Below are 23,973 nucleotides of genomic sequence, written 5' to 3'. Positions count from 1 at the left end.
GGGTCCCTACATTTTTTGATCCTCGTGAGTTCCTTCAAGTGGGCTATGATGTGCATTTTGATGCTAACTTTTTGTCCCATTTTTCAACTGTTCCAGTCTTTCACTGGTTTTTGGGAGGTTTCATATGAGAGGAGATTTGTTCGTATCCAGGTGCAGACACCATACTAGTGAGCAGTGTTGTACCTTTTTGAAATAATATGCTTTCATCCCATTCCCCTATGAAGAAGGAATAATACATTCCGAAACATGTTGGGAACTGCTGTGAACCCTACCACCTGTTAGGTTTTGTTTGATTGCAAACCAGTAGGGTTCCTCTATACGTGGATGGCATTTAGCACTTTATTCATATATTGTACAGTGTATGTTAATGCATTGCTCTATTTTATTGTGATGTCTATCACCTTTTTATGTGAATTGTATCCTCAATAAACTTTATCACCTTTTTTCACTGCCTTCAAAGTCCCATGGGGAAGTTCCTATTTCTTTTTATCTTGGAGATCTAGAGTGCGGCTTCACTTTTGTCTGCAGTTATTATTGTTAATGAGTAATTTTAAATAATGGCATAATTGCATAATCAGATGAAAATGATTCATTCAAAATACCAAAGTATTGTTCTGTAGAATGTTAGACGAACGTGAGTCATATATGGTAGATAATATCAGTTATGAGAAGAATATGATAAAGAAATGATTTGGCAACATGTACAGTTACACTGATTCCTAAACCCGCAGGCTAATTTAAATGATGTCAGCTTGATGAAAATGTAAGTGCTTAGCTTAAGTCATTCCTATTGTAAAAGGCAGGCTTTTACGCACATGAACACAGCATTGCTCTTCACCGCTAAGTAGTTATTTTGTTGGTATGTAGAATTGCTTAGTAAAGATATTCTGTTTTTATTTTTTAAGAGACCAATATATGACAAAAAGACAAAGAAAATCAGAGACCCCAAAGATTACCTAACTAAGGTCCTTTACTTTTGAACCTCAGTGGAGAAAGCCATGAGCAAACTGCTCACAGAAAATGTAATTTTTTCCCCAATAAAACCCAACCACTAGGATGCCCAGGAAGTTGTAGATCTAAAAACATAAACCATGAACAGCCAATATTATAATTTTAGGTCATAGGGTTCTGGGTTAAAATATTGAGATCTTAAATTGAAACCATATCATAGTAATAAAACAGATGTTATAAAGATTTTCATTTGTCTTTATTTTGCAGATATAGAAAAATAATCAAAGCAACATGACTTTCTACGATCGTGTATTTCCCTTCTACCCACAACCAAGAAAGGAGTGGGCCTTTAATGTGAATTGCATTATTGTTATCATTGTATTCTTGGTGTTTGCCAGCGCGTTTATTCTGATAATTCCTGGTATTAGAGGAAGAGCTGTGAGTTATTTATTACTGTATTATTATATTATGAATATATTATAAAGTTGTCTGTCTGCATTTCTTTTTAGCTGTCTGTCGATCTATCTAAAAAAAAAATTGCATAACTGAGTACATACAGTATATTGTCAAAAGTATTGGGACACCTAGCTTTACACGCACATGAAGTTTAATGGCATCCCAGTCTTAGCCCGAAGGGTTCAATATTGAGTTGGCCCACCCCACTGAAACAGCTTCAAGTCTACTGGGAAGGCTGTCCACAAGGTTTAGGAGTGTGTCTATAGGAATGTTTGACTATTCTTCCAGAAGCGCATTTGTGAGGTCAGGTGTTGAGGTGGATGAGAAGGCCTGGTTCACAGTCTCCTCTCTAAATTAACCCAAAGGTGTTCTGTTTGGTTGAGGTCAGGACTCTGTACAGACCAGTAAAGTTCCTTAACCCCAAACTCGCTCATCTATTTCTTTATGGATCTGACAATAACCCGATAGAACACCTTGAATGCAGTTAAAGCTGTTATAGCTGCAAAGGTTGAGCCAACTCAATATTGAACCCTATGGACTAAGAATTGGATGCCATTACAGTTCATATGCGTGTAAAAACAGGCGTCCCAATGCTTTTGACAATATAGTGTAGCTTTGTCCACTTCTAGATTTTTACCTAGGACCAGTCTTTTTTTATTTATTTTTTTATTTATGCTTTTTTTCCTAACACTGTAGTATTTCTGTTTTTTTAAGCATACTGCAGTTTGTGCTAATTCATACAGACCATGATGCAAATATCTATCTATCAATCATGGAAGGTTCACTCAAATGTAGAACTTCAGCATCAGTCAAGTTAGTCAGTCAAGTTAGTTAAGTATTTTTGGGCTTTTGTCTATTTTTAATAAAAAGTAAAGTTCAAGAACTTACAAATGGTTACCCTCACTGGAGTTTTCAGCATCACAACGACACTACAGAAATTTTCCAGCCCCCTGGCTATTCAGACTGTGTAGTCCTTGAGTCTGCTTCTACACAGCCTTATTATGATATTGCATTCAGCCTTGTGTCAAACCACCTGCACAGCTTTGACTGCAGAGCCTCCTGCATATTTACATATAGTCTCCTAGGCAAATGCCTGGTCTCATCAGATTGCCTCTCTGGAAGGCCTGAACAGACACTCTCTCAGCATATGTTTAATTATGCTGCTCCTGCAGCAGCTTTTCTCCAGGGAAAAGTGCCCTGAACCACAGGCAACCCCTATACTAAATAGGCTGTAGGCTACAATCAGGATGATGGTTTCCAGTAAAATGTGGACACTGAGTTAAAGGCTCCATTGTTCTCCAGTCTACAAAGTCTATGGACTCCAGAACCCAATCCAGGAGTTACCAATTCCCGGAAAAAAACTGCAACACCCGTTTTCTAAACTTACAGCTGACAACTTGGAACTCTTCAACCTGCATAAGTGAGAAGACTGGGTGTTATCTAACCCTTCTGACACTGTGAAAAGGCACTGCATTGTCAAACTATCTATTAATGAGGTGAACCATTGATGCAATGGCTTGCTGTTCTCAGAAGCCTTTGTGTGCTTTTTCCAGAGTGCAAATTTACTAAATGTTACTTCTGATCACAGAAGAGCCCCTCTCAGGTCCCATTCCCCACAGTGTTACAAAATGGCAGCACATGGTAAATTCAGTCCTCTAATCCCTTGTAGTTCTACTAATGGGTAAATTATCTTTGAACCTGGATTCTGTTGCATCATTGTTGGTATTAAATGCAAAATATTTTGTTGCAGTCTTATATACAAAAACATACATGTTATCTGTACACTAAATATCTCATATAACAAATTAAAAAAGCTATTTGTTTTTTTTACAGAGAATTTCCTGGACCTTTAGAGTCATAATAAGCCTGTTCATTGGAGCTGTAACTGTTGGTAAGAATGTTAACTGTCTTCTGGAAATTATAATTCTGTAGTATTAGAGACAGAAAAAACTCAGAAAAAAGTGTTTCAAATTTAGGGCTCTGTAAGTGTTAAGTTAAAGCTGATCTCCAGCTTTAGTTTTAGTTTAAATAGTTCATTCAGGCCAAGCTGGCCCAAACAAGCTATTTCCCTCACTAATATATCCAGCTACTCGGTGTGCTGAGTCCACAAACAGTATACAGCACCGTGTGCTGGGGTCAAGACGAGACCTTCCTGGGTTGGGTCAGAGAGGCAGGCTGATGATGTCACATCCTACACACTAATATATGCTCTAGGGCCTCTGCTAAATATATATATATATATATATATATATATATATATATATATATATATATATATATATATATATATATAATGTTTATGGGGTTCTAAGTCATTTTCTAGCAAAAAGAAAAAAGAAAAGATGATTTTTACATATATGAGAGAAATGTCAGAATTGGCCTGGGGATGAAGGGGATAATTTCATATTCACTATATTACACACACATTTAAACACAAGCAAATTATAATTTGTAAAAGGCATATTAAGCAACTTGTGTCTATATTCTCAAACTACATTTGTTTTTTTTATACAGCTGTTAACTTTACAGCAGATTGGGAAGTTGGATCAATCAATGCTACAACTACCTATAAATCTTTCAGTACTGATGTCGTGAATGCAGACATTGGGATACATGTTGGTCTGAGTGGTGTTAACATCACTTTAAAAGGTAAGACTAGCTATTCTACTGACTGTGAAAATAAGACCGCTAAACTCCTCTATTCTTTGAATCAGAAACATCCATACATTCATATTAATATCATGGTCTTCAAGGTGATGAAAGCATTTTTCTCAGATCTATTGCCAATATAAAAAAAAATGATCACATTAAGGCCATGTTACATTAGTAATGACCATGCTGCAGGCGAGGGGTTGCTTATGGCAAAATCACCAGTGTAACAGGGCCCAATAATATCTGTACTGCTAAAAGTAGCAAATCTTATAAAAAAAAAAAAAATATATATATATATATATATATATATATATATATATATATATATATATATATATATTTATCGTAGTGCTCCAAATTGTTAAAATCGCTGCAGAACTTAAAATTGATGATAGCATAATTCAATCACGAAAAAAAGAAAAAAATTATTAGCGCCATAGCTAAGGTTTAAAACATGGAAACATTCCTCCCTTATAGAAAATTCAGTATCATCCACAAATCTGAACTTCAATTTTGTTACCTCTGGCTATATTTATGCATCGTCTTCTATGCCCAAAGTGACATATAATCTTTTTGGCATTGGCGCTGATACTTTTTGGCAAGAAGTTTAACTGGTGAAAAAAGTGAATTCCCACCTTTATTTGATCCCTGATCTTAACTATGCCCTAAACTCAATCCCTATAAATCAATCTAATCTCCTTATAACCATATTTAATACTAAAATCTAAATCTTCATAAAAATTAACCTTAGCTAAATATAACCTTAAAATCTAACCTTAACCTAATCCTAACCTTATCCTCTAAACGAACTTCTAAAAATAACATAACCTAGAACTCTAAATATAAATCATTGAACCCCCTAAGTCCTAACCTGATTAGTGATGCTAACCTTAATTTTAAACTGACTGCTAGCACTAAATTTTCTCCTAAAGAGCCATACATTTACATACCTTTACAGGCATTGCCACTATCAGTGGGGAAAGTGACATGATCCTATCTGAGATGTCCTGTCATCAAAATCCTGGTGCTGAGGAACATTGAGTTTAGTTTACATATACAGTATATGTGGCAACAAACTTACAGAGCACACCTCAAATAATAATTTTCCCTAAAAACCCAAAGAGAAAAGACAATTAAAAAATTATGAAACTAGCGGTGTCTGCTACTTCTTAAAACTACCATTATTAGTTAGCTGCTGCAATGCTCCCTAAAAACATAAGCTTCAGGTAGGACCTTGCTGTTATTTCCATTGTTGAACAGCTTCTGATCTAATTAATCAAATCTATTTGGTTAAAACTCATAACCCGGCCACATTAAGCCAGCTGGTCTGCACCTATTTTGACCAGTTTTGACTATTTTGACTGCAATCTGGTCACCTGGCCAAATAGTTTAGATCAAAGAGACAAATTTAAGGCTAAACACAAATTACGTTTTTCATATGTAGGCTAAAACTAGCATCATTTAGAAAACATCAGTAATTTGTTTGTAATTTTCGAAATTTAAATTATTTTGAATCCACCTACATGAAATATATCCATCCTGAGCATACATGGAACCAAAATCAATATTTTAGTGTAATTTTATATTCTGTTTTATATCCAAAGGAAATCCTGTTCATCAGATAGAGGAGACCATTGATTATAATGAGCAATTTCTCTGGATGTTTGGATCAGACTACGATGAGTTTTACTATGACGGTCTGGAGAGGGGACTCCCAAACCCCATTCTCTATGTAGCAGAGAAATTTAGTAAATACGACCCCTGTGGCTTACATAACCAGTACAGAATATCAGGGCACTATGCATCAGCCTGTATGTGGTAAGTAACTACAGTATTAGCATTTTTAAGCACACATTATTTTCACCTAAATGCAATTTATTTCTTTTATCTCTTGCCCTGTAAAATGACAATTTATTTTAGAAAGAAGGTGTGTTTTTCTATAACCTTCCTATATGTTGTTAATAAAAGTTAAATATCTCATCCAGCTTTTGACAAAACAGATTAATGGCAGAATATGACAGTGGGGTCCCCAACAAAATTACACTAAAAAAAGGGATATAGTAATTTATCGTAAATTGTATGTGAAACAAGCCACTGTTATTTTACATATGATATTAGAGTAGTATAAAATGTTACAGGGTATTTGCACAATGCACGATGCTGTATTCTTGTTTTACACATGACAATATTAAATACATTTTTTTCTGGGATCTCAAGAGTCAGTTTTGGATTTTTTTTTTTTTATCCCAGAATATTTGCCCCTTTTCTTTTAAGATCTTGTCAGTCTGGGAAGACAAAAACGGAAGCTGTAGGATTTATGTTGGGGTGTCAACTCCAAGACTGCATACCTTTGCTTTTGGTATCAATTTTACAATATGGGAAATGTAATTTTTTTCCTGGTGCTAACTGCCTCACATAAAACAGGTATATAAACCGTTCCAATTTTAGAATAACATAAACAATAAAGCTTTTACTGTAACAGGAAGCTACTGAAACTTTTTTTTTTCAGGTAACACAAATTGCAATATACTGTAATCTCTTACCATTTTTGTATACTAAAAATCTATACCAGGGCTCTACAAACTTTCTAAACAAAGGACGGGTTTACTGTCCTTCAGACTGTAGGAGGGCTGGATTGTGGCCATTGGGAATGGAAATTTTTCTGTCATCAGTAGGAGTAAAAAATCACCACATTTGGTATTAGGTTAGATGAATAGTGCCCCATTGTTGGTATCATAGGGAGTAATAGTGCCCCATTATTGGTGTCAGTGGGAGAAATGGTGCTCCATTGTTAGTGTTAGATGGCAGAATAGTGTCTCGTATCAGTGGCAGGAGGATTAGTGCCCTAAGGGCCAGATAAAGGCAAAGGGCCACATACAGCTCCTGGGCCGCAGTTTGGAGACCACTGATCTATACTATTATCATTTACTAATGCTACATATACAGTAACAGTTAAAACAAGAATGATGCATAGATTTTGGTGCATAAAGGAGTTTAAAGGATTGAAGTGCCACAGATATTTGTCAAGTCCAAATAATTTTATTTCATAGAATTTTAGTGATTGTTTGAGGCCATTGATACATTTCTTCTTTAATAAATGTAGTTTGTCAAAATATTTGCAACACAATGCTTGTTTAAGCAAAGGTTACTTTCCTTTCAAAAGTAGGTCCAAAGATTTAGGCAGCCAAAGTTTCATGCAAATTTAAACTTTTTCTCATTAATTGTAAGGTAAAATAAAAATAGACATATTTAACACACCTCTTCAACATGTTTCCATTTTATGGACTACAGGACCCCTATAACTACCCTCAACTCATTCTTACTATAAGTACAACAGAGGCAGTGTTAGCTAATTACAGGAAGTCCCTGTATTTTTAGAAGGCCAGGCATTTTTCAATACTTTTTGTACTCAAGACATCTACCAGTCACTGAAGTTGATTACTACAGTAAAGGGCCACATGAACTTTATATGAGTGAACAGAATAACATTTACACACTATGTGAATGTAATTCAGTTAATCTTAAATAAAATGGACAAACATGGCAAACAGGGATTTATATTTTACCATTATATTGGAGAAACCATATGCAGCAGCAGTGAAGCCCAGTCTATATGATAATTTACATATACACTTTAAAGGGGTTTGTTAAAATCTGTAGATAGATCCTAAATCACTAACAAAGCAAACCAGATGCTTTCCTCCTACCCTAATTGGAGGCCTCATCTGACATCCTGTTCCTGTAGTAAGGATGCCTTGAGGGCACACACACAGGGTTTGAAACAAGGAAAATTATGAGATCCAACATCCTGTGCGTATTTAATGGGGACATAGTGGACATATCAGGCCCAGGGATGATGGAGCAATAAAAAAAGGCTCACAGACCCCATACTAGAATTTAGTTTACTCAAGACAGTTCACAGAATCAAATAGGAGTAAATCAGAATTTAAGGTAGGTGGAAGGCAAAGCATTGAACAGTCAGGTGATCTACAGAACATTACTGGAGTAACTGTAAAGGTTAGGAATCACAATGGATATAGCGGGTAAAAGAAAGAAGCATTAAACAGAATGAGGGCAGGCTCCTAGACCTACACACTACCCACAAGGAATTGCACAGTATATTGTTTTGGGGGATATACCATAGCTCAAATGTACAATCTTTATTCTTTATTTTCATAATTAAGCACCATCGGTTTCAGGGCACCTATAGGGTCCTGGAAGATAATATGTAAAGCTAAATGAAGACACTCCTAGAAGCATGCATTTCATGGCTGTGTTTTTTTTTCATGGAGATGTCAGGAACTTTAACCTGCTTTACAGTGACTGTATGCAAATAACCAGCTCTTGTTTGTTTCTGTAATATCAAAGGGAAAATTCAGTCATTTTCCAGTAATATTGATTTAACTTTGCACCGTCATAAATTTTCACACACAATGTTAGCCTGACAAATGTTCTAACCTATCCCCACTCTTTTCAAAACAAAAAAAAGGGTAGAGGACTATTTTTGAATGTATAATAGCTGTTGGTTAGATTCCTGGAAGTAAAACATTAGAAAACACCGGGAGGAGTTAGATGAAAATAGTTTCCTGGACTTCAACTTTTTGTCTCTACGAAGCAAGAGAATATAATGTATAATAGTTTTTTGGAAACGACCCTTGAGATGGATTTACTAAAGTAGTACCTTTTGAGCGTAACATGTTTATTATACATACCCAGTCAGGTTCAAAGGAAATGTTTTCTTTATTCAAAATGTTTTCCATGTATTTTCCCTGAACCAATTTAAGTAAATAGGTTTTACATACAGTGCCTTGCGAAAGTATTCGGCCCCCTTGAACTTTTCAACCTTTTGCCACATTTCAGGCTTCAAACATAAAGATATAAAAATTAAATTTTGTGTGAAGAATCAACAACAAGTGGGACACAATCATGAAGTGGAACGAAATTTATTGGATATTTCAAACTTTTTTAACAAATAAAAAACTGAAAAATTAGGCGTGCAAAATTATTCAGCCCCCTTAAGTTAATACTTTGCAGCGTCACATTTTGCTGCGATTACAGCTATAAGTCGCTTGGGGTATGTCTCTATCAGTTTTGCACATCGAGAGACTGAAATTTTTTCCCATTCCTCCTTGCAAAACAGCTCGAGCTCAGTGAGGTTGTTTGTGAACAGCAGTTTTCAGTTCTTTCCACAGATTCTCGATTGGATTCAGGTCTGGACTTTGACTTGGCCATTCTAACACCTGGATATGTTTATTTGTGAACAATTCCATTGTAGATTTTGCTTTATGTTTTGGATCATTGTCTTGTTGGAAGACAAATCTCCGTTCCAGTCTCAGGTCTTTTGCAGACTCCATCAGGTTTTCCCTGTATTTGGCTCCATCCATCTTCCCATCCCTGCTGAAGAAAAGCAGGCCCAAACCATGATGCTGCCACCACCATGTTTGACAGTGGGGATAGTGTGTTCAGGGTGATGAGCTGTGTTGCTTTTACGCCAAACATAACGTTTTGCATTGTTGCCAAAAAAGTTTGATTTTGGTTTCATCTGACCAGAGCACCTTCTTCCACATGTTTGGTGTGTCTCCCAGGTGGCTTGTGGCAAACGTTAAACAACACTTTTTATGGATATCTTTAAGAAATGGCTTTCTTCTTGCCACTCTTCCATAAAGGCCAAATTTGTGCAGTATACGACTGATTGTTGTCCTATGGACAGAGTCTCCCACCTCTGCTGTAGATCTCTGCAGTTCATCCAGAGTGATCATGGGCCTCTTGGCTGCATCTCTGATCAGTCTTCTCCTTGTATGAGCTGAAAGTTTAGAGGGACGGCCAGGTCTTCGTAGATTTGCAGTGGTCTGATACTCCTTCCATTTCAATATTATCGCTTGCACAGTGCTCTTTGGGATGTTTAAAGCTTGGGAAATCTTTTTGTATCCAAATCCGGCTTTTAACTTCTCCACAACAGTATCTCGGACCTGCCTGGTGTGTTCCTTGTTCTTCATGATGCTCTCTGCGCTTTAAACGGACCTCTGAGACTATCACAGTGCAGGTGCATTTATACGGAGACTTGATTACACACAGGTGGATTCTATTTATCATCATTAGTCATTTAGGTCAACATTGGATCATTCAGAGAGCCTCGCTGAACTTCTGGAGAGAGTTTGCTGCACTGAAAGTAAAGGGGCTAAATAATTTTGCACGCCCAATTTTTCAGTTTTTTATTTGTTAAAAAAGTTTGAAATATCCAATAAATTTCGTTCCACTTCATGATTGTGTCCCACTTGTTGTTGATTTTTCACAAACAATTACAGTTTTATATCTTTATGTTTGAAGCCTGAAATGTGGCAAAAGGTCGAAAAGAGCAATGATCTCATAAACCTGAAAGCCCCCAAAAGTGATTAAAATGAATTTACAATTGATTGCTCTGCTTTACTTCTGGGTCAGTGAGCAAAACGAACAAGTTTAACTGTATTAGCACTTTCTTTTACAAAATTATAGGGCAATAATAATACTAAACTGCACTGTAGCAGATTATATTCCCTTCAATGTAACCATAAGATATTTTTTAAATTTATGAAGGCCCCTTAAATAAAATTCTGTTATTTGCTCTTTTTTGGGGTATTACGTATGCCATTGTACAGAGTATTGCTAAATTTCTTTTATAAGTGCAAAAATACCTGATAATCAGATTATAAATTCTTCCTAGTTATTATCTTGTGACTACTGGTCATTTTGTCTTTATGTCGTAGAAATCTGAGAGTGGGAGAGTTTAAGTATTATAGCAAAAGAAACTGAGCAGGGCTGACACCACTCAGTGTACAAAAATGCTGTGTATTTTCAGCCTACAATGTTTATTACTTGCTGACTAAATTTCAGTGTTAATAATTAGTATTTTGTGTACGTGCAGGATCTTTAAGAGGATAAAGCATAGGGAATGTGCACGTATTGCAGAGATATACTGCATATGTTTTTATTGCAACATTTTAGTGAAGGTGGCCATATATACAGAGATGTATGCATGGTATGAACAATTAAATGTACATCTCCCTGTGTATGGTGCTTGAATGATTAATATGGGAGACAGCATCTCAATATGAAAATAAATGTAAACCCAATCACAAAATCATATTTGTTGGGATCTATTGACTGCATCTTTTATTTTGTGGTCATCTAAAATAAAAAAAGCAGTTTAGAAAATTATATTACATTTGTTAATCTTACTATAACAGAATCATAGACATTCAGTTGAGTAAAATAACACTTTCACACAAAAGCTACTTCTGGATGAGTACTAGAGATACTCTTGTGGATCACGGAAGATAGATTTCAGTACTTTAGAGTTTAATGGGTCAAAGGGGTGAAAAAAATGCTGTAAATTAAAAATGCTTTTAGAAATATAAGTGCTATTAGTTTATTTTGTAGACATGAATCCAAATAAAAAAAAATATTTGGTGTGACCACCCTTTGCCTTTAAAACAAAATAAATTCTTCTAGGCACACAGTTTTTGAAAGTAGGTTGTTACAAACATCTTGGAGAATAAACAACAGATCTTCTGTGGATGTAGGCTGTTTCAAATCCTTTTGTCTCTTTATGTAATCCCAGACAGACTGAATACTGTTTAGATCAGGGCTCTATGGGGGTCAAACAATCCCTTCCGGGAATCAATATTTCCTAATGACAATGACTGTATGATTGGGGTCATTGTCCTGCTGCAGAATACATTTGGGTCCAGTCACACACCTCCCTGATGGTATGGTATGATGAATAAGTATCTGCCTGTATTTCTCAGCATTGAGGACACCATTTTTCCTGACCAAATCTCCAACTCCATTTGCAAAAAATGCATCCCCCAACTGGCAAGGAACCTCCACCATGCTTCAATCTTTGCCTGGGAGAGACCTTGCTGATGCAATACAACTACTTTGTGTCTTGTTGCTTTGCTCAGTATTGCCATGGTGTGTGAACTGTGACTTGAAACTGTCTTCCCCAACCTCACCTTAGTAACAAAGTTTGGCTGTTCCTCGTCCAGTTTTAAGCCTCCTACATGCGGTTTCTGTTTCAGTTATTTATTATGTTTTAACCTAAATATATAATTGACGATCATTAGCACCTGTTTTGTATAATTGATCAATCATACACCTGACTCTAATCCTACAAAATCCCTGTCCTTTTGCAAGTGTACAAAGTGCCCAATTGTAAGAACTGGTGCTGGTTTAAAGCCAAGGGGTGGTCACACTAAATATTGATTCGATTTAGATTTTTCTTCTGTTCGCTCAATTTTTATTTTGTAAATTGATTATAATAAACAATTAAAATATATATTTTTTGAAGCATTTTTGCTTTACATCATTTCTTCACACCTACCTAAAACATTTTCACAGTTCTGTATGTGTGAAATATTTATCCTGGCAATGCAATTTTAATTCAGTTAGCCATTCTAGAGATTCAATCACACCTGTTTACTGTACTGACCTCTTCTTTTTCTAGTTTAAATTTTTCTGTGCAAAGTACTATGAGACCACCACATAGACAGATTAAGTACTGTTTGGATTTTAGTTAAGGATTTCTATTAAAGGGACAACTAGATTAAAATGGATGCATTTAAAATTGCCTATGGTTCTGCTTTTAAAGAACATTCCTGATAGTAAGTTGAAATAGGACAGGAATACATTCTTTTGTGTTGCAATGTATAATGAATGCTCAATAAAGAAATTAACACGTACACACATTTCTATATTACAGGGTGGCATTTTGTTCTTGGATTATATGCAACATTCTTTTCTCCATGCCGGTTTTTATATATGGAGCCTATATGATACTAGTGACTGCTGCTTTTATGATTTTCTCCTTGTTGTCTTTTTCTACTGTGAGAAATATTGCATTTTGTAATATACAGTTTGGCTCAGAGTCCCTGAAAACATACTATGGAGGATCTTTTTGGCTAACTTTAGCAACAGGTGAGTTACTTGTACAAACTGACACAGTAACACAGTAATACATTTCTTGCATTTAGTGACCCCTTGCTGATATTGATGTATAGCCTAAATAAGGGTACACTCTCACTGGTAACTGTGCCAGGGCACGACTCATACTTTTAGTCTGGTTCTTCTGTGTAGTGTGAGTGCTCAGAACCATGCCTGGGAATGGTTAAGTACACTGTGCCTGGGCCACTTGGAAGAGGTTGTACCGGGCACGGCTCACTTGTGGTCCAGTACAGCTCACATGAGTGTTAGCTCAAACCATGCCCAGAGCACAGAACTCTACATAGATCACAGAGCACAGAAGCAGGGATCAATGTAATCTGGTTGGCAGAGGTGATTATGTAAGTGTACCTGGGAACACTTGCTTTTAGCCCAGTGTGAGTGCAGATCAAGGGTGGTGTGGGGACGGGGGGACAACTAAACTCAGGCACAGTTTATTTTAACTGTGCTCGGTATGAGTGTACCTTTAAAAATTAAAATAAAGTTGCACTCCAGATAACATTTTTTGAGCAGTTACAACCGTTTTTGTTCCTTTTGAGATAAAGGTTTTACATAAATAAAAAAAGCTGGCCATTGTAAGCATCCCTGACAATTAGGTTTAGGTGGTTTTCCCCCAACCCTCTAACTTCCCACTTTTGCTGGACAGCTTGGTTTGTTAGAGAAATTTGAAAAATAAACTTGCTGACAAAACCACTTGGTGAAAATTTGGGAAACAGACCTAAAAACAAATGCAGCAATTTATTGTTTTTTGGGTTTATCATCACTTTCATTTATCTTTCTTCATTTCACCTAGAATGGTTTAATGACCATGATGACCCTTGAGAATGGAACATGTGCTGTTGGCATCACATATTGTGATGTATGTTTTGTATATTAACTAAACAATCACTGAAAACATCTTAATGTTGTGGAATAAACTGTTTAGAAAAACTGACCTAAGAGGAAAAATGTAGACTTCCACTGGTCACATCTTCCTGAAAATTCTTGGTGCTTGAATGCCTTTGTATTGAATTTTTTGAAAGCTGAAATCGGACCTGTCACCAGGGTCCAACTCCTCAGTTCCTCCTAATGGCTCCATTATGTCTCTTGGCTGATAAATAACTTGTAAGCGCTCTATTATGTCTTCAATTCTGATTCCCAGCAGCCACTACTGATCCTAATGTCTAATTCATACAAAACTAGGGAGTCAAAACCCCACAACAGCATCTCTGCATATATCCTGGGGAGATAAATTGTTGGTAGTGTCATATAAGATCTTTCTGTATTAAAGTGATCTAATTGGTACTTGTTCAATGGATGCTGTCGGATCAACAATTCACTATTTGTAGAAATTCAAAACAGTGAACATAATGGGGGAGATTTACTAAAACTGGATCACTCAGAATCTAGTGCAGCTGCGCATAGTAACCAATCAGCTTCCAGGTTTTATTGTCAAAGCTTAACTAAACAAGCTGAAGTAAGAAGGAGATTGGTTACTATACACACAAACAGCTGCACCAGAATCTGTGTGCTCCAGTTTTAGTATATCTCGAAGTAATACATGTAGTATAACTCATAATGTCCAACAAAATTCCCCAATTTGCCTGATCCCAATAAGGAAATACTTTTTATATTTACTAAAATAGCAACAGTATAAAATAAAACAAAGCATATAAAATTGAAATGTCGCAACAAATCCTGTTTTACAGGTGCTAGCTGCACATTTACAATCATTTACCCCTTAACGAGGGACAAATGGCTTATTGCAGTTGTAAAGCAACTTGTTTTGGAGTAGGAATTCTGTAGGTCAAGGTGCTCAGTGGGTAAATGTACACTACTCAAAAAAATGAAAGGAACATTTTTTAATCAGAGTACAGTCAATTAAACTCCTGGGATATTGATCTGGTCAGTTGATCTGGTCAGTTAAGTAGCAGAGGGGGTTGGTAATCAGTTTCTGCTGCTTTGGTGTTAATGAAATTAACAACAGGGGCACTAGATGGGCAACAATGAAATGACCTCCAAAACAGAATGTTTTTACAGGTGGAGACCACTGAAATGTTTTTCCCTACTCATCTCTTCTGATTGGTTTTCACTAGTTTTCCATTTGGCTAGGTCAGAGGCGATACCTGAACCCTATAGAGGTTGCACAGGCAGTCCAACTCCTCCAGGATGGCACATCAATATGTTCCATTGCCAGAAGAGCATGGAGGAGATTCCAGGAGATAGGCAGTTACTCTGTGAGAGCTGGACATGGCCAAAGAGGGTCCTTACCCTATCTGCAGGACTGGTATCTGCTCCTTTGTGCAATGAGGAACAGGATGAGCAGTGCCAGAGCCCTACAAAATGACCTCCCGCAGGCCACTGGTGTGAATGTCTCTGACCAAAGAATCAGAAACAGACTTTATGTGGGTAGACTGAGGGCCCAACGACCTCTAGTGGGCCCTGTGCTCTATAGAGCTTGATCAAACACCAGAATTGGCAGATCTGCCTTGTGCTTTTCACAGTTTAGAGCAGTTATACCCATGGAGGGACACACAGACCTCTACGGGCTAGATTTTTTTTATTGAGATCAAATTACAAGACGTCGACTTCAGTCCAGTACAATAGTCTATTACAGAGTAAGGCATCTATGGTCATAGGGTAAGATATCAACTACAAGAACAAATCAGTAGTGAAATACATACGAACATGCGGTAACACTCAGGGACAGACTAGATTTTAGGATTAAATCCTGTGGCCCATTGTGAAACCCTATGCTGGTGCAGTGGGTCCTGGGTTCCTCCTGGTGCATGACAATGCCTGTCCTCATGTAGCGAGAGTATGCTGCCAGTTCCTGTAGGATGAGGGAACTGATACCATTAAATGGCTCCAACCACTCACTTGACCTAAATCCAAAAGAACACCTCTGGGGCATTATGTTTTGATCCATCTGATGCCACCAGGTTGCAGATCAGTCTGTTCAGGAGTTCAGTGATGCTCTGGTCCACATCTGGGAGGAAATACCCCAGGACATCATCTGTCGTCTCAACAGAAGCATGCCCCAACGTTTTCAGGCATGCATACAAGCATGTGGGAGCCATACAAACTACTGAGTACCATTTTGAGTTGCTGCAATGAAATTTCAGCAAAATGGACTAGCCTACCGCATAATTTTTTCACTTTGATTTTGGGGGGTTTTTTAATTCAGCCCTCTGTAGGTTGATAATTGATATTTCCATTAAACAATGCGGCATCCTGTCCTTCCTAGCACATTACCCAGTCCTTATCAGTATAGATACCCAGCATGATATTTTTCCCCATTGAGATCTCATGTGTTTTCAAAGTGTTCCTTTAATTTTTATGAGCAGTGTATCTCTCCAGCATATTTCAAAAACTACATTATCAGTTATTGTGACTGACTCCTAAATGCAATATTTAATAGTAGGGATATCATAAACATTTAATTGTGATAAACTTTTGTGGTATCAGTCCACAAGCTTCCTGTAGGCACTGTTGAGTATTTTAAACCTCCATCCTTACTTAAAAAAGTCAGTTCCCTTTGCAGAAAAAAACGCTCATATAGAGTGTTTTTGTACACAGTTTAGGCGATTGGTTTAGGAGAGTTTTTCTGCCAGAAAGCTCCAATCAGAAACGCAAACAAGAAGGGTTTTTTTTTTTTTTCTGCAGAAGCAGCGATTTTTAGGCCAGTGTACAGGAAGCCTAAAATGTTTCCTCTAAATACTCTCCAGTGTTTCAAAAAGTTTCCTGTCGGCACTCTTGGTTATAAAACAAAAAACACAGAAAGCCTGCTTGTTTCTTATGATTGTATTTCTCCATGTTTGTATTTCTCCATAATTATCTTATATACTGTAAATAAAAATGCAAATCACATTGTTACCAATTATTTTTTCCTTTCCTTTTTTTACATACAGTATTTATAATTCATGAAGCTCTTTTTCTTGTCATTGCAGGTCTTCTTTGCTTTCTTATAGGAATAACAGTCATTATATTGAACTGGTGTGTTCCAGAAAAACTAAAGTCGTTTTTTAACACTATTGAAGAAGATGAAGATGAACCAGGACAAATTTGTTACACTAATGTAGGATTTGACAATATATAATGACATTTGTACATGGACATTTAGGATTTGCTTTACCATCACACTTAAGAAACATTTGGAAAGAACCTCCATGTTTGGACTATGAACTGAAACTTAGGGGAGCCGTTTAATTTGAAATGATGGTTTTATTCAGCAAGCATCATTCATATGTTTTTGTAAAATGCTTCACATCCTAGTCTGCTGCATTTCAATAATTTTTTTTTTTTTTTTTTTTGTTATATAGAAATAAATAGGAATGTATTTGAAATGCATCACAAGGAAATGACAAACACATTGTAAATGCAGCAATAACAGCTTGTGATTTTATGGAAACCTATACGATTTCATTTTTTCCTGAAGCTGCTTTAAAACAGGTTGTCTCATTTGGGTATGTTACATGCTTGTCAGATGGCCATATACATTTACACTTATAACTGAGACATTTCAATATTAAAGCTAAACCTTTAAGAAGGATGTGATATACAGACTATCGGTTATGAACTTCTACGAGGCTTAGGATATTGGGCCAGGGAGCAAATGTTTCATTTTTTAACTTGTGTTTTCTGCCAAAAAGTCTTTCCCTTTATTGTTGTAATACAATATGGCCTGCTATAGCTAGACTATGAAGTAGGATAGACATATTTAGGTGGAATACCACAGAACCTCAATTTTTAGTTACATTAACTGATTTATTTATTTCGCTGTATTTGTTATATATTTTGTTATGATGTCTTAGTAAAATTGATACACAGTGAGTGTATATGCCGCAGATGTGTAAGTTAGCTAGTGGGTGAACTGACCTACTCTATGAATTGGTAAAGGGGTCCAATTTAAATGCCCATGCCAAATTCTTAGTAAGGACCTAAAAAGGAGGTACAGCAGTTCCTGATTAGGTTTTTTTTTATTGATAATTAATGCAATTAATGCATTTTTTATTAAATGGTCTCAAGGATCCTAGAATTAAAGTGAGTTAAGTTTTACTGTATATAAATAATTAAGTGGCATTTTTATACAGTAGTCTCACTGACTAATTTATTTAGACATTTCTTATATTTTAGAATGGGGAAGTAAGTGAACAGGATCCTGTACAGCATTTCCTGATTAGGTTTTTTATGTGATTAATACATGCTTAGAAACATGGTCTCAAGGATCCTATGGTTGAAGTGAGTTAAGATTTACTGTATATACATAATTATGTGGCCTTTTTATACAGTAGTCTCACCGACTAATTTCTTTAGACATTTCTTATATTTTACAATTGGTAAGTAAGTGAACAGGATCTGCTTGAGCAGTTAGGAGATGAGCAGGATGCAACGAATGTCCTTCTTAGCCTGTTAAGATAGACAGTTTCCATCCTTTTTACTTGACAAAGTAGCATCACACCAGGCATATGGTGATACTGGAATTGAGTGGCAGCTCTCACTCCTCACTGTCCCATCCACCCAAGATTCTCTTTTTTATGTTCTTTACTACTGTCGTGGTTATTTGATATTAACCCTACATTTTTAGGAGCCCTAACCTCCAATACATCAGTTTGCCAAAGCTAGCAAACACATATGTTGTTAAATAATTAAAGTGGTTGTTAAGCCACTACTATAAAATATTCAAATCCACTCTGTAATAAAACACTAAGTACTCCTGTGCCTGTATTTTAGAAAAAATATGTCAATCTGTAACTATATCAGAGCGGCTCCCATCGATCAGCTGGCTGATCCCTCGGCTCTCTTCTCTGCCCGGCTAACAGCTCCCATGGGCGGGGTCGAGCACTGCAGCTGACGTCAGACGGGGAGGAGTGGAAGACAGGAGAGAGAGAGCCGAGCGGTCATGTGATCCCTGGGAGCCGCTCTGATATAGGTACAGATCGGCATATTTTTTCTATAAGACAGGCACAGGAGCACTTAGTGTTATATTACAGAGGGGATGGCATGATTTTATAATAAATATGAGAGCAGCAGGAGTGGAGGGATGGGCGCCGACACAGCAGACAGGCAGGGAGGGGAGGGGGAAGGAGGACACAGGAGAGCAGAGAGCAGGGCTGCGGATGACGGAGGCACGTACTGATCACGATGTCAGGGCTCAGCAGCCATGATACACTTTGGCCAGTTTACAGAGGGGAGGGTAGAAACTGGCAGGATCAGTATCTGTTTTTGACCTCATGTCTTTAACACATAGCAGTAAACCAGATTTAACTATATCTCCTTCCTTGATGATATCTGCCACAACAATACAATGATAATGTTCTCTGTGAAAACGAATTGTCATATGTAAAGTTTTTGACCTTGTCTTTGTTCTACAAAGCTCTAAAAAACATGTTTAAAGCAATAGTATGCTGCACTTGTAATAATAAAGCTGTTGAAAATCACAGTATTTGTTTTTTGTTCAATTTTCTTGTGATTAGTGAAGTTGTTGGAAAGGGCAACATCAGGTCCTCTTTTGCAAGACAAATTGATTACCTAAAAGATGAGGCTATTGCATTTTGCATTTGTTATTTTTTGTGTTTACTGTTGTGACATGCGGATTGTCTACAAGTGTCTTAATGGCCTTATATGAGCACCTAGAAGTACTAATGATACCTTTTAGGGTCACACAGTCACCCCCTACATGGACATGAATGCATACATGATATAATGTGATATTGAATTATAAATTTGTGAATGCGATAAAAAAATATATATATATTTTGTAGCGTTGCACCGATATCGGTGCCAATACTAAGAATTTGCACGAGTACTTGTACTCATGCAAATGCTCTGATACTAAAATTGATACCCTAAAACAAGTTCATATATGTGCGGGCCGGTTTCAAAGTGATTTGTAAAATAAGCCCGGTGCAATTTCATTCAGCGGTTCAGGTGACACTGGAAATTGCGCTTGAACCAGACTGGAAATTGTACCTGATTCTTTTTAAAATCGCACTGCGGCTGGGCCGTACATATATGAACCAGCTCCATAGAAAGATGGTTTAATTCACATGTCATGCGAATCAGATGTGGTTCAAAATGCAATATTTAATATAATAATAATTTAATAAAAACATGACACTAAAAATAGTTATCGGTAATTGGTATCAGCGAGTATTCGAAAAAGAGTATCAGTACTTTTAGTAACAGTCTTAAAAACTGTTATCGGTGCATCCCTTATATTTTGTAATGGGGACAGGTAGTGGCAGTGTTAAATCATGTACAAGTCAGGGACACCTAACAATCCAAGCAGGTCACAAGCCTGATGTAGAAGGACTTTGTACAGCAAGTCCATAGCATACAAAAACCCACAGTATAATATCTTCCCATAAATCTGGGCCAAAATTTGTGCTCATGTTCCCAGTTTTTCATCATTAGTACTGGGTCTTACGTAGATGAGCATCATTCATTGCAAAATATAAAATCAAAATTGTAGTGCAGTATATTCACAGAAAAATTCCCTACAAATATATATTTTAAAAACAGTTTTTTATGCTTAGACAATATGTAGTTTTACAGAATCATTATGTATTGAGTAGTTACAGCATTTGTACAGCATCCATAAGAAAACAAAAGTATAACAAAAATGTTGAGATAATGACAGTCTTGTAGAATCATTGGAGATAGAAAGTATATTTTTAAGCGCTCACAAGGGGTGCTACTCTTTGTGTTGGCTGCTAATATAAGCAAATAATCAGGTGGAGGTCAATCAAGGCTCTGGCACATCAAAAGGCTGCAAGCTGGAAGAGCCTTAGAAGGGATGGGATGAAGGGTTCAAGTGCCTGTGATATAAACTGAGGGTGTTGGGCTGACCTCGGTTCAGAGAAGGGAGGGGTAGGGTTGTGAAAATCCACTGTTCTTCAGGTGGATGGGGGGAGTTGGGCTGGACGGCACTCTGGGCTGCTATTCGGGTGAGCGAAGCAGCTCAATGTTAACCATAAAAGAAGGGGGAAGAAGCGCCACTTGAGTGCAATTAAAAAAGTTTTATTTAGGACAAGCAAGGTATGGTGATTCACATCTGAACTCACATCTGAACAATCATTGTGGTGCCCTCCGTGGTGTAGTCAGGTAGCTGGCTGCCTGCTCTGGATCCGGTGCGGTCCGATCATCTGGGAGAGGTCCGGGGTAGACTCAGGCGACTTCCGGGTCGGATCAGCGGAGGAACTGCATAGAGCTGTGGCTGCGGCCGGCAGCGTCTGACGTCACGGGCAGTGTGGGCTTAGTGGGCGTATCCGGGCTTCACTACATGTTTCGGAGCATGCGCAACATGCCGCTGTCGGGCATGCGCACTCCTTTGTCAAGTGACCATACCTTGCTTGTCCTAAATAAAACTTTTTTAATTGCACTCAAGTGGCGCTTCTTCCCCCTTCTTTTATTGTAGAATCATTGAGAAGAAGAGATAACATTGAGACAAGGACCCAAGTGATAGTTGGTCCAACCCTAGTACAAAAGAGTGTAAAATTAAAGTGTACTATTCTAGGTTATTCGAGAACATACTGTAGTACCATGGATCCCAGATTTTCTGTAATTTAAGAGATCAATTTAATTTTTCATAAATTACCTTCTCAACAGGCTACAATGGGAGGAGATGGATTCATCCACTTAATTGCAGACCGTAAAAAGGGTTTAGCTTAGAAAAAATCGAGTATTTTGCAGCCACAGTTCTTCATCCAATATACCACATATGCAAATCTCAGAAGTGTATGTTACCCGAACCTGCAGCATCATTGTCAACCACTTCAGACCAACAAGTGGATATCACCAGGGAGGACAAATGTAGGGTTACAATCTCAGGCAATTAGCGGTACTAAAACAACAAATTTTTTTACAGGCAGGTGGGAGAAAGTATGTCTGATGAAATATAGATAACTAAATAACTTTATTGTTAATTTCCAGTGAGACTAAAGAATGAGAGGAACAAATATCCTCACACTCCCACCCACTGGTAATAACTGATTACCATTTAGGTTTAACTGCCAAAAGTGCCTTTGCTAATTTGAACGGGGTTTGAATATAGAATAGAAAACATAACTTTGGACCCATGTGATTTTATTAAGACTATCAAGGGATATGCAGCATTAGTCCCTTCTAGACCTCCATCATAGCCTAAGGGCCAGTTTTTTAGGCGGACCTGATTGGACCTTGCAGTCTCCCCTACAGAGCGGCAGATGTCAGTGAACACATGACATCCACTGCTGTCCAATCCAATCCTGACCGCAAAATCCAGAGGGATGGTGGTCCTACTTTCAGGTAGGATGGGATGAACAAGCGGTCCGTTTCCATCCAGTTTTCCCAAAGAGGAGAGCGGGACTGTGTCCGTGTCCACTCTGCACAGCGGCCTGTTATATGCCTGCTCAGTGGGGAATAGCAGAGCAATCCCCCCGAGCAAGCAGACTCTGTTGCACAGAGGCGCCCATGGTTAAGGGGCCTTAATCTCCTGTTTGTATATCATAATATGGAAAATAGAGAAATATTCAGCTCTGAATAAACCAAACTAATAAATCTACTGCGATTGGCAGCTGAACACTAAAGGACAATCACATTAAAGCCTCTACTAAAAATAAACACAAAAAGTGCAGCGCAATCAAATATATCAAGTATAAAATTGTTAATAATGCTAAAAGAATGTCCCATATATAGGCATAATAATATCTCATCGATAAAAGATCAATACACCAAGTCCAATTTTGTAGCGCAAAGTGTGAGTTCATATAAAATATAAAGGTACCAACGTAATCTGAAGCCAGAAAAATAGAAGTGTAGAGGGAATCCTCGGTGGATGAAAACAGGGTGCTGACAAAATTGCATAAAAAGGGAGTTCTTAAGTGCAGCAAAACTCCCATCACCCAGGCATTATCTGCCTCTCACCTCCAGATTAAGACCCTGCAGGGTCAAACAGAATGTGATCAGGCTATGGAAAAACCAGCTCCAGTCCTCGTCTCCTTTCCACTTTAGATAAAGACTTACCAAATTTTATCAAGGTACCCGATGTTGCAATTCAAGGAAGAATTGCATGCCCTGATAATCAAAGGAAAGAGAAGTGGAGTCCTGAATTATAAATAAGCCCTCTATCTGAATCCCCTGATTTGTAGAACACCTATTATCTACTGTGTACCAACGGTCCACAAAAACCTTGATAAACCTTCCAGCCGTCAGATAGTGAATGGAATAGAGAGTCTATTTTAACCACTCCCATACAGGGCACTCTCACCCCCTTCCTGTCCAGGCCAATTTTCAGCTTTTAGCGCTGTTGCATTTTGAATGACAATTGCACGGTCATACAACACTGTACCTAAACCAAATTTATGTCATTTTTTCCCCACAAATAGAGCTTTCTTTTGGTGGTATTTGACACCGCAAGGTTTTTTCTTTTTTGCTAAACAAAAAAAAAAAAAAGACTGAAAAGTTTGAAAAAAAAAAATGTTTTTGTTTATGTTATACAATTTTGAAAATAGATATGTTTTTTCCTGCACTGATGAGGCTGCACTGAAAGGCACTGATGAGGAGGCACTGATGGGGTGGCACTTATGGGGTGACACGAATATGTGGCACTGATAGGCAGCACTGATAGGCAGCACTTATGGGCAGTGATATGTGGCACTGATAGGCAGCACTGATATGCAGCATTGGTGGGTACTGATAGGCAGCATTGCTGGGCACTGATAGGCGGCATTGATGGGCACTGATAGGCAGCACTGATGGGCACTGATAGGTGGCACTGATGGGCACTGATAGGCGGCACTGATCGGAACTGATGGGCAGCACTGATGGGCAGCACTGATGTGCACTAATGGGCACTGATAGGCGGCACTGGTGGGCAATAATGTGCACTGGTGGGGGGCATTAATAGATGACAATGATGGGCACTGGTGGGCATCACTGATGGGGAGGGCACTGGCGGGGTTCCCTGAGCCCAGATTG

At 37.7% G+C, this 23,973-nt stretch overlaps 1 protein-coding gene across 1 annotated transcript; it reads left to right on the top strand.

The window, feature by feature from the left end:
- Positions 1–1,242: 1,242 nt before the first annotated feature.
- DUOXA2 (dual oxidase maturation factor 2) lies at positions 1,243–17,113 on the top strand (the record flags this gene model as incomplete). The annotated part of the gene is made up of 6 exons (XM_082253494.1): positions 1,243–1,389; positions 3,241–3,298; positions 3,922–4,056; positions 5,664–5,877; positions 12,797–13,011; positions 16,965–17,113. 6 exons carry the CDS (start codon positions 1,243–1,245, stop codon positions 17,111–17,113), a joined length of 918 nt encoding a protein of 305 aa, XP_082109620.1.
- Between the last annotated feature and the right edge of the window lie 6,860 nt (positions 17,114–23,973).

This window comes from Pelophylax lessonae (genome assembly GCF_965119305.1).
Source record: "Pelophylax lessonae genome assembly, chromosome: 4".
Classification (NCBI taxonomy): Eukaryota; Metazoa; Chordata; class Amphibia; order Anura; family Ranidae; genus Pelophylax; species Pelophylax lessonae.
This window is presented reverse-complemented; position numbering and strand designations above follow the sequence as displayed.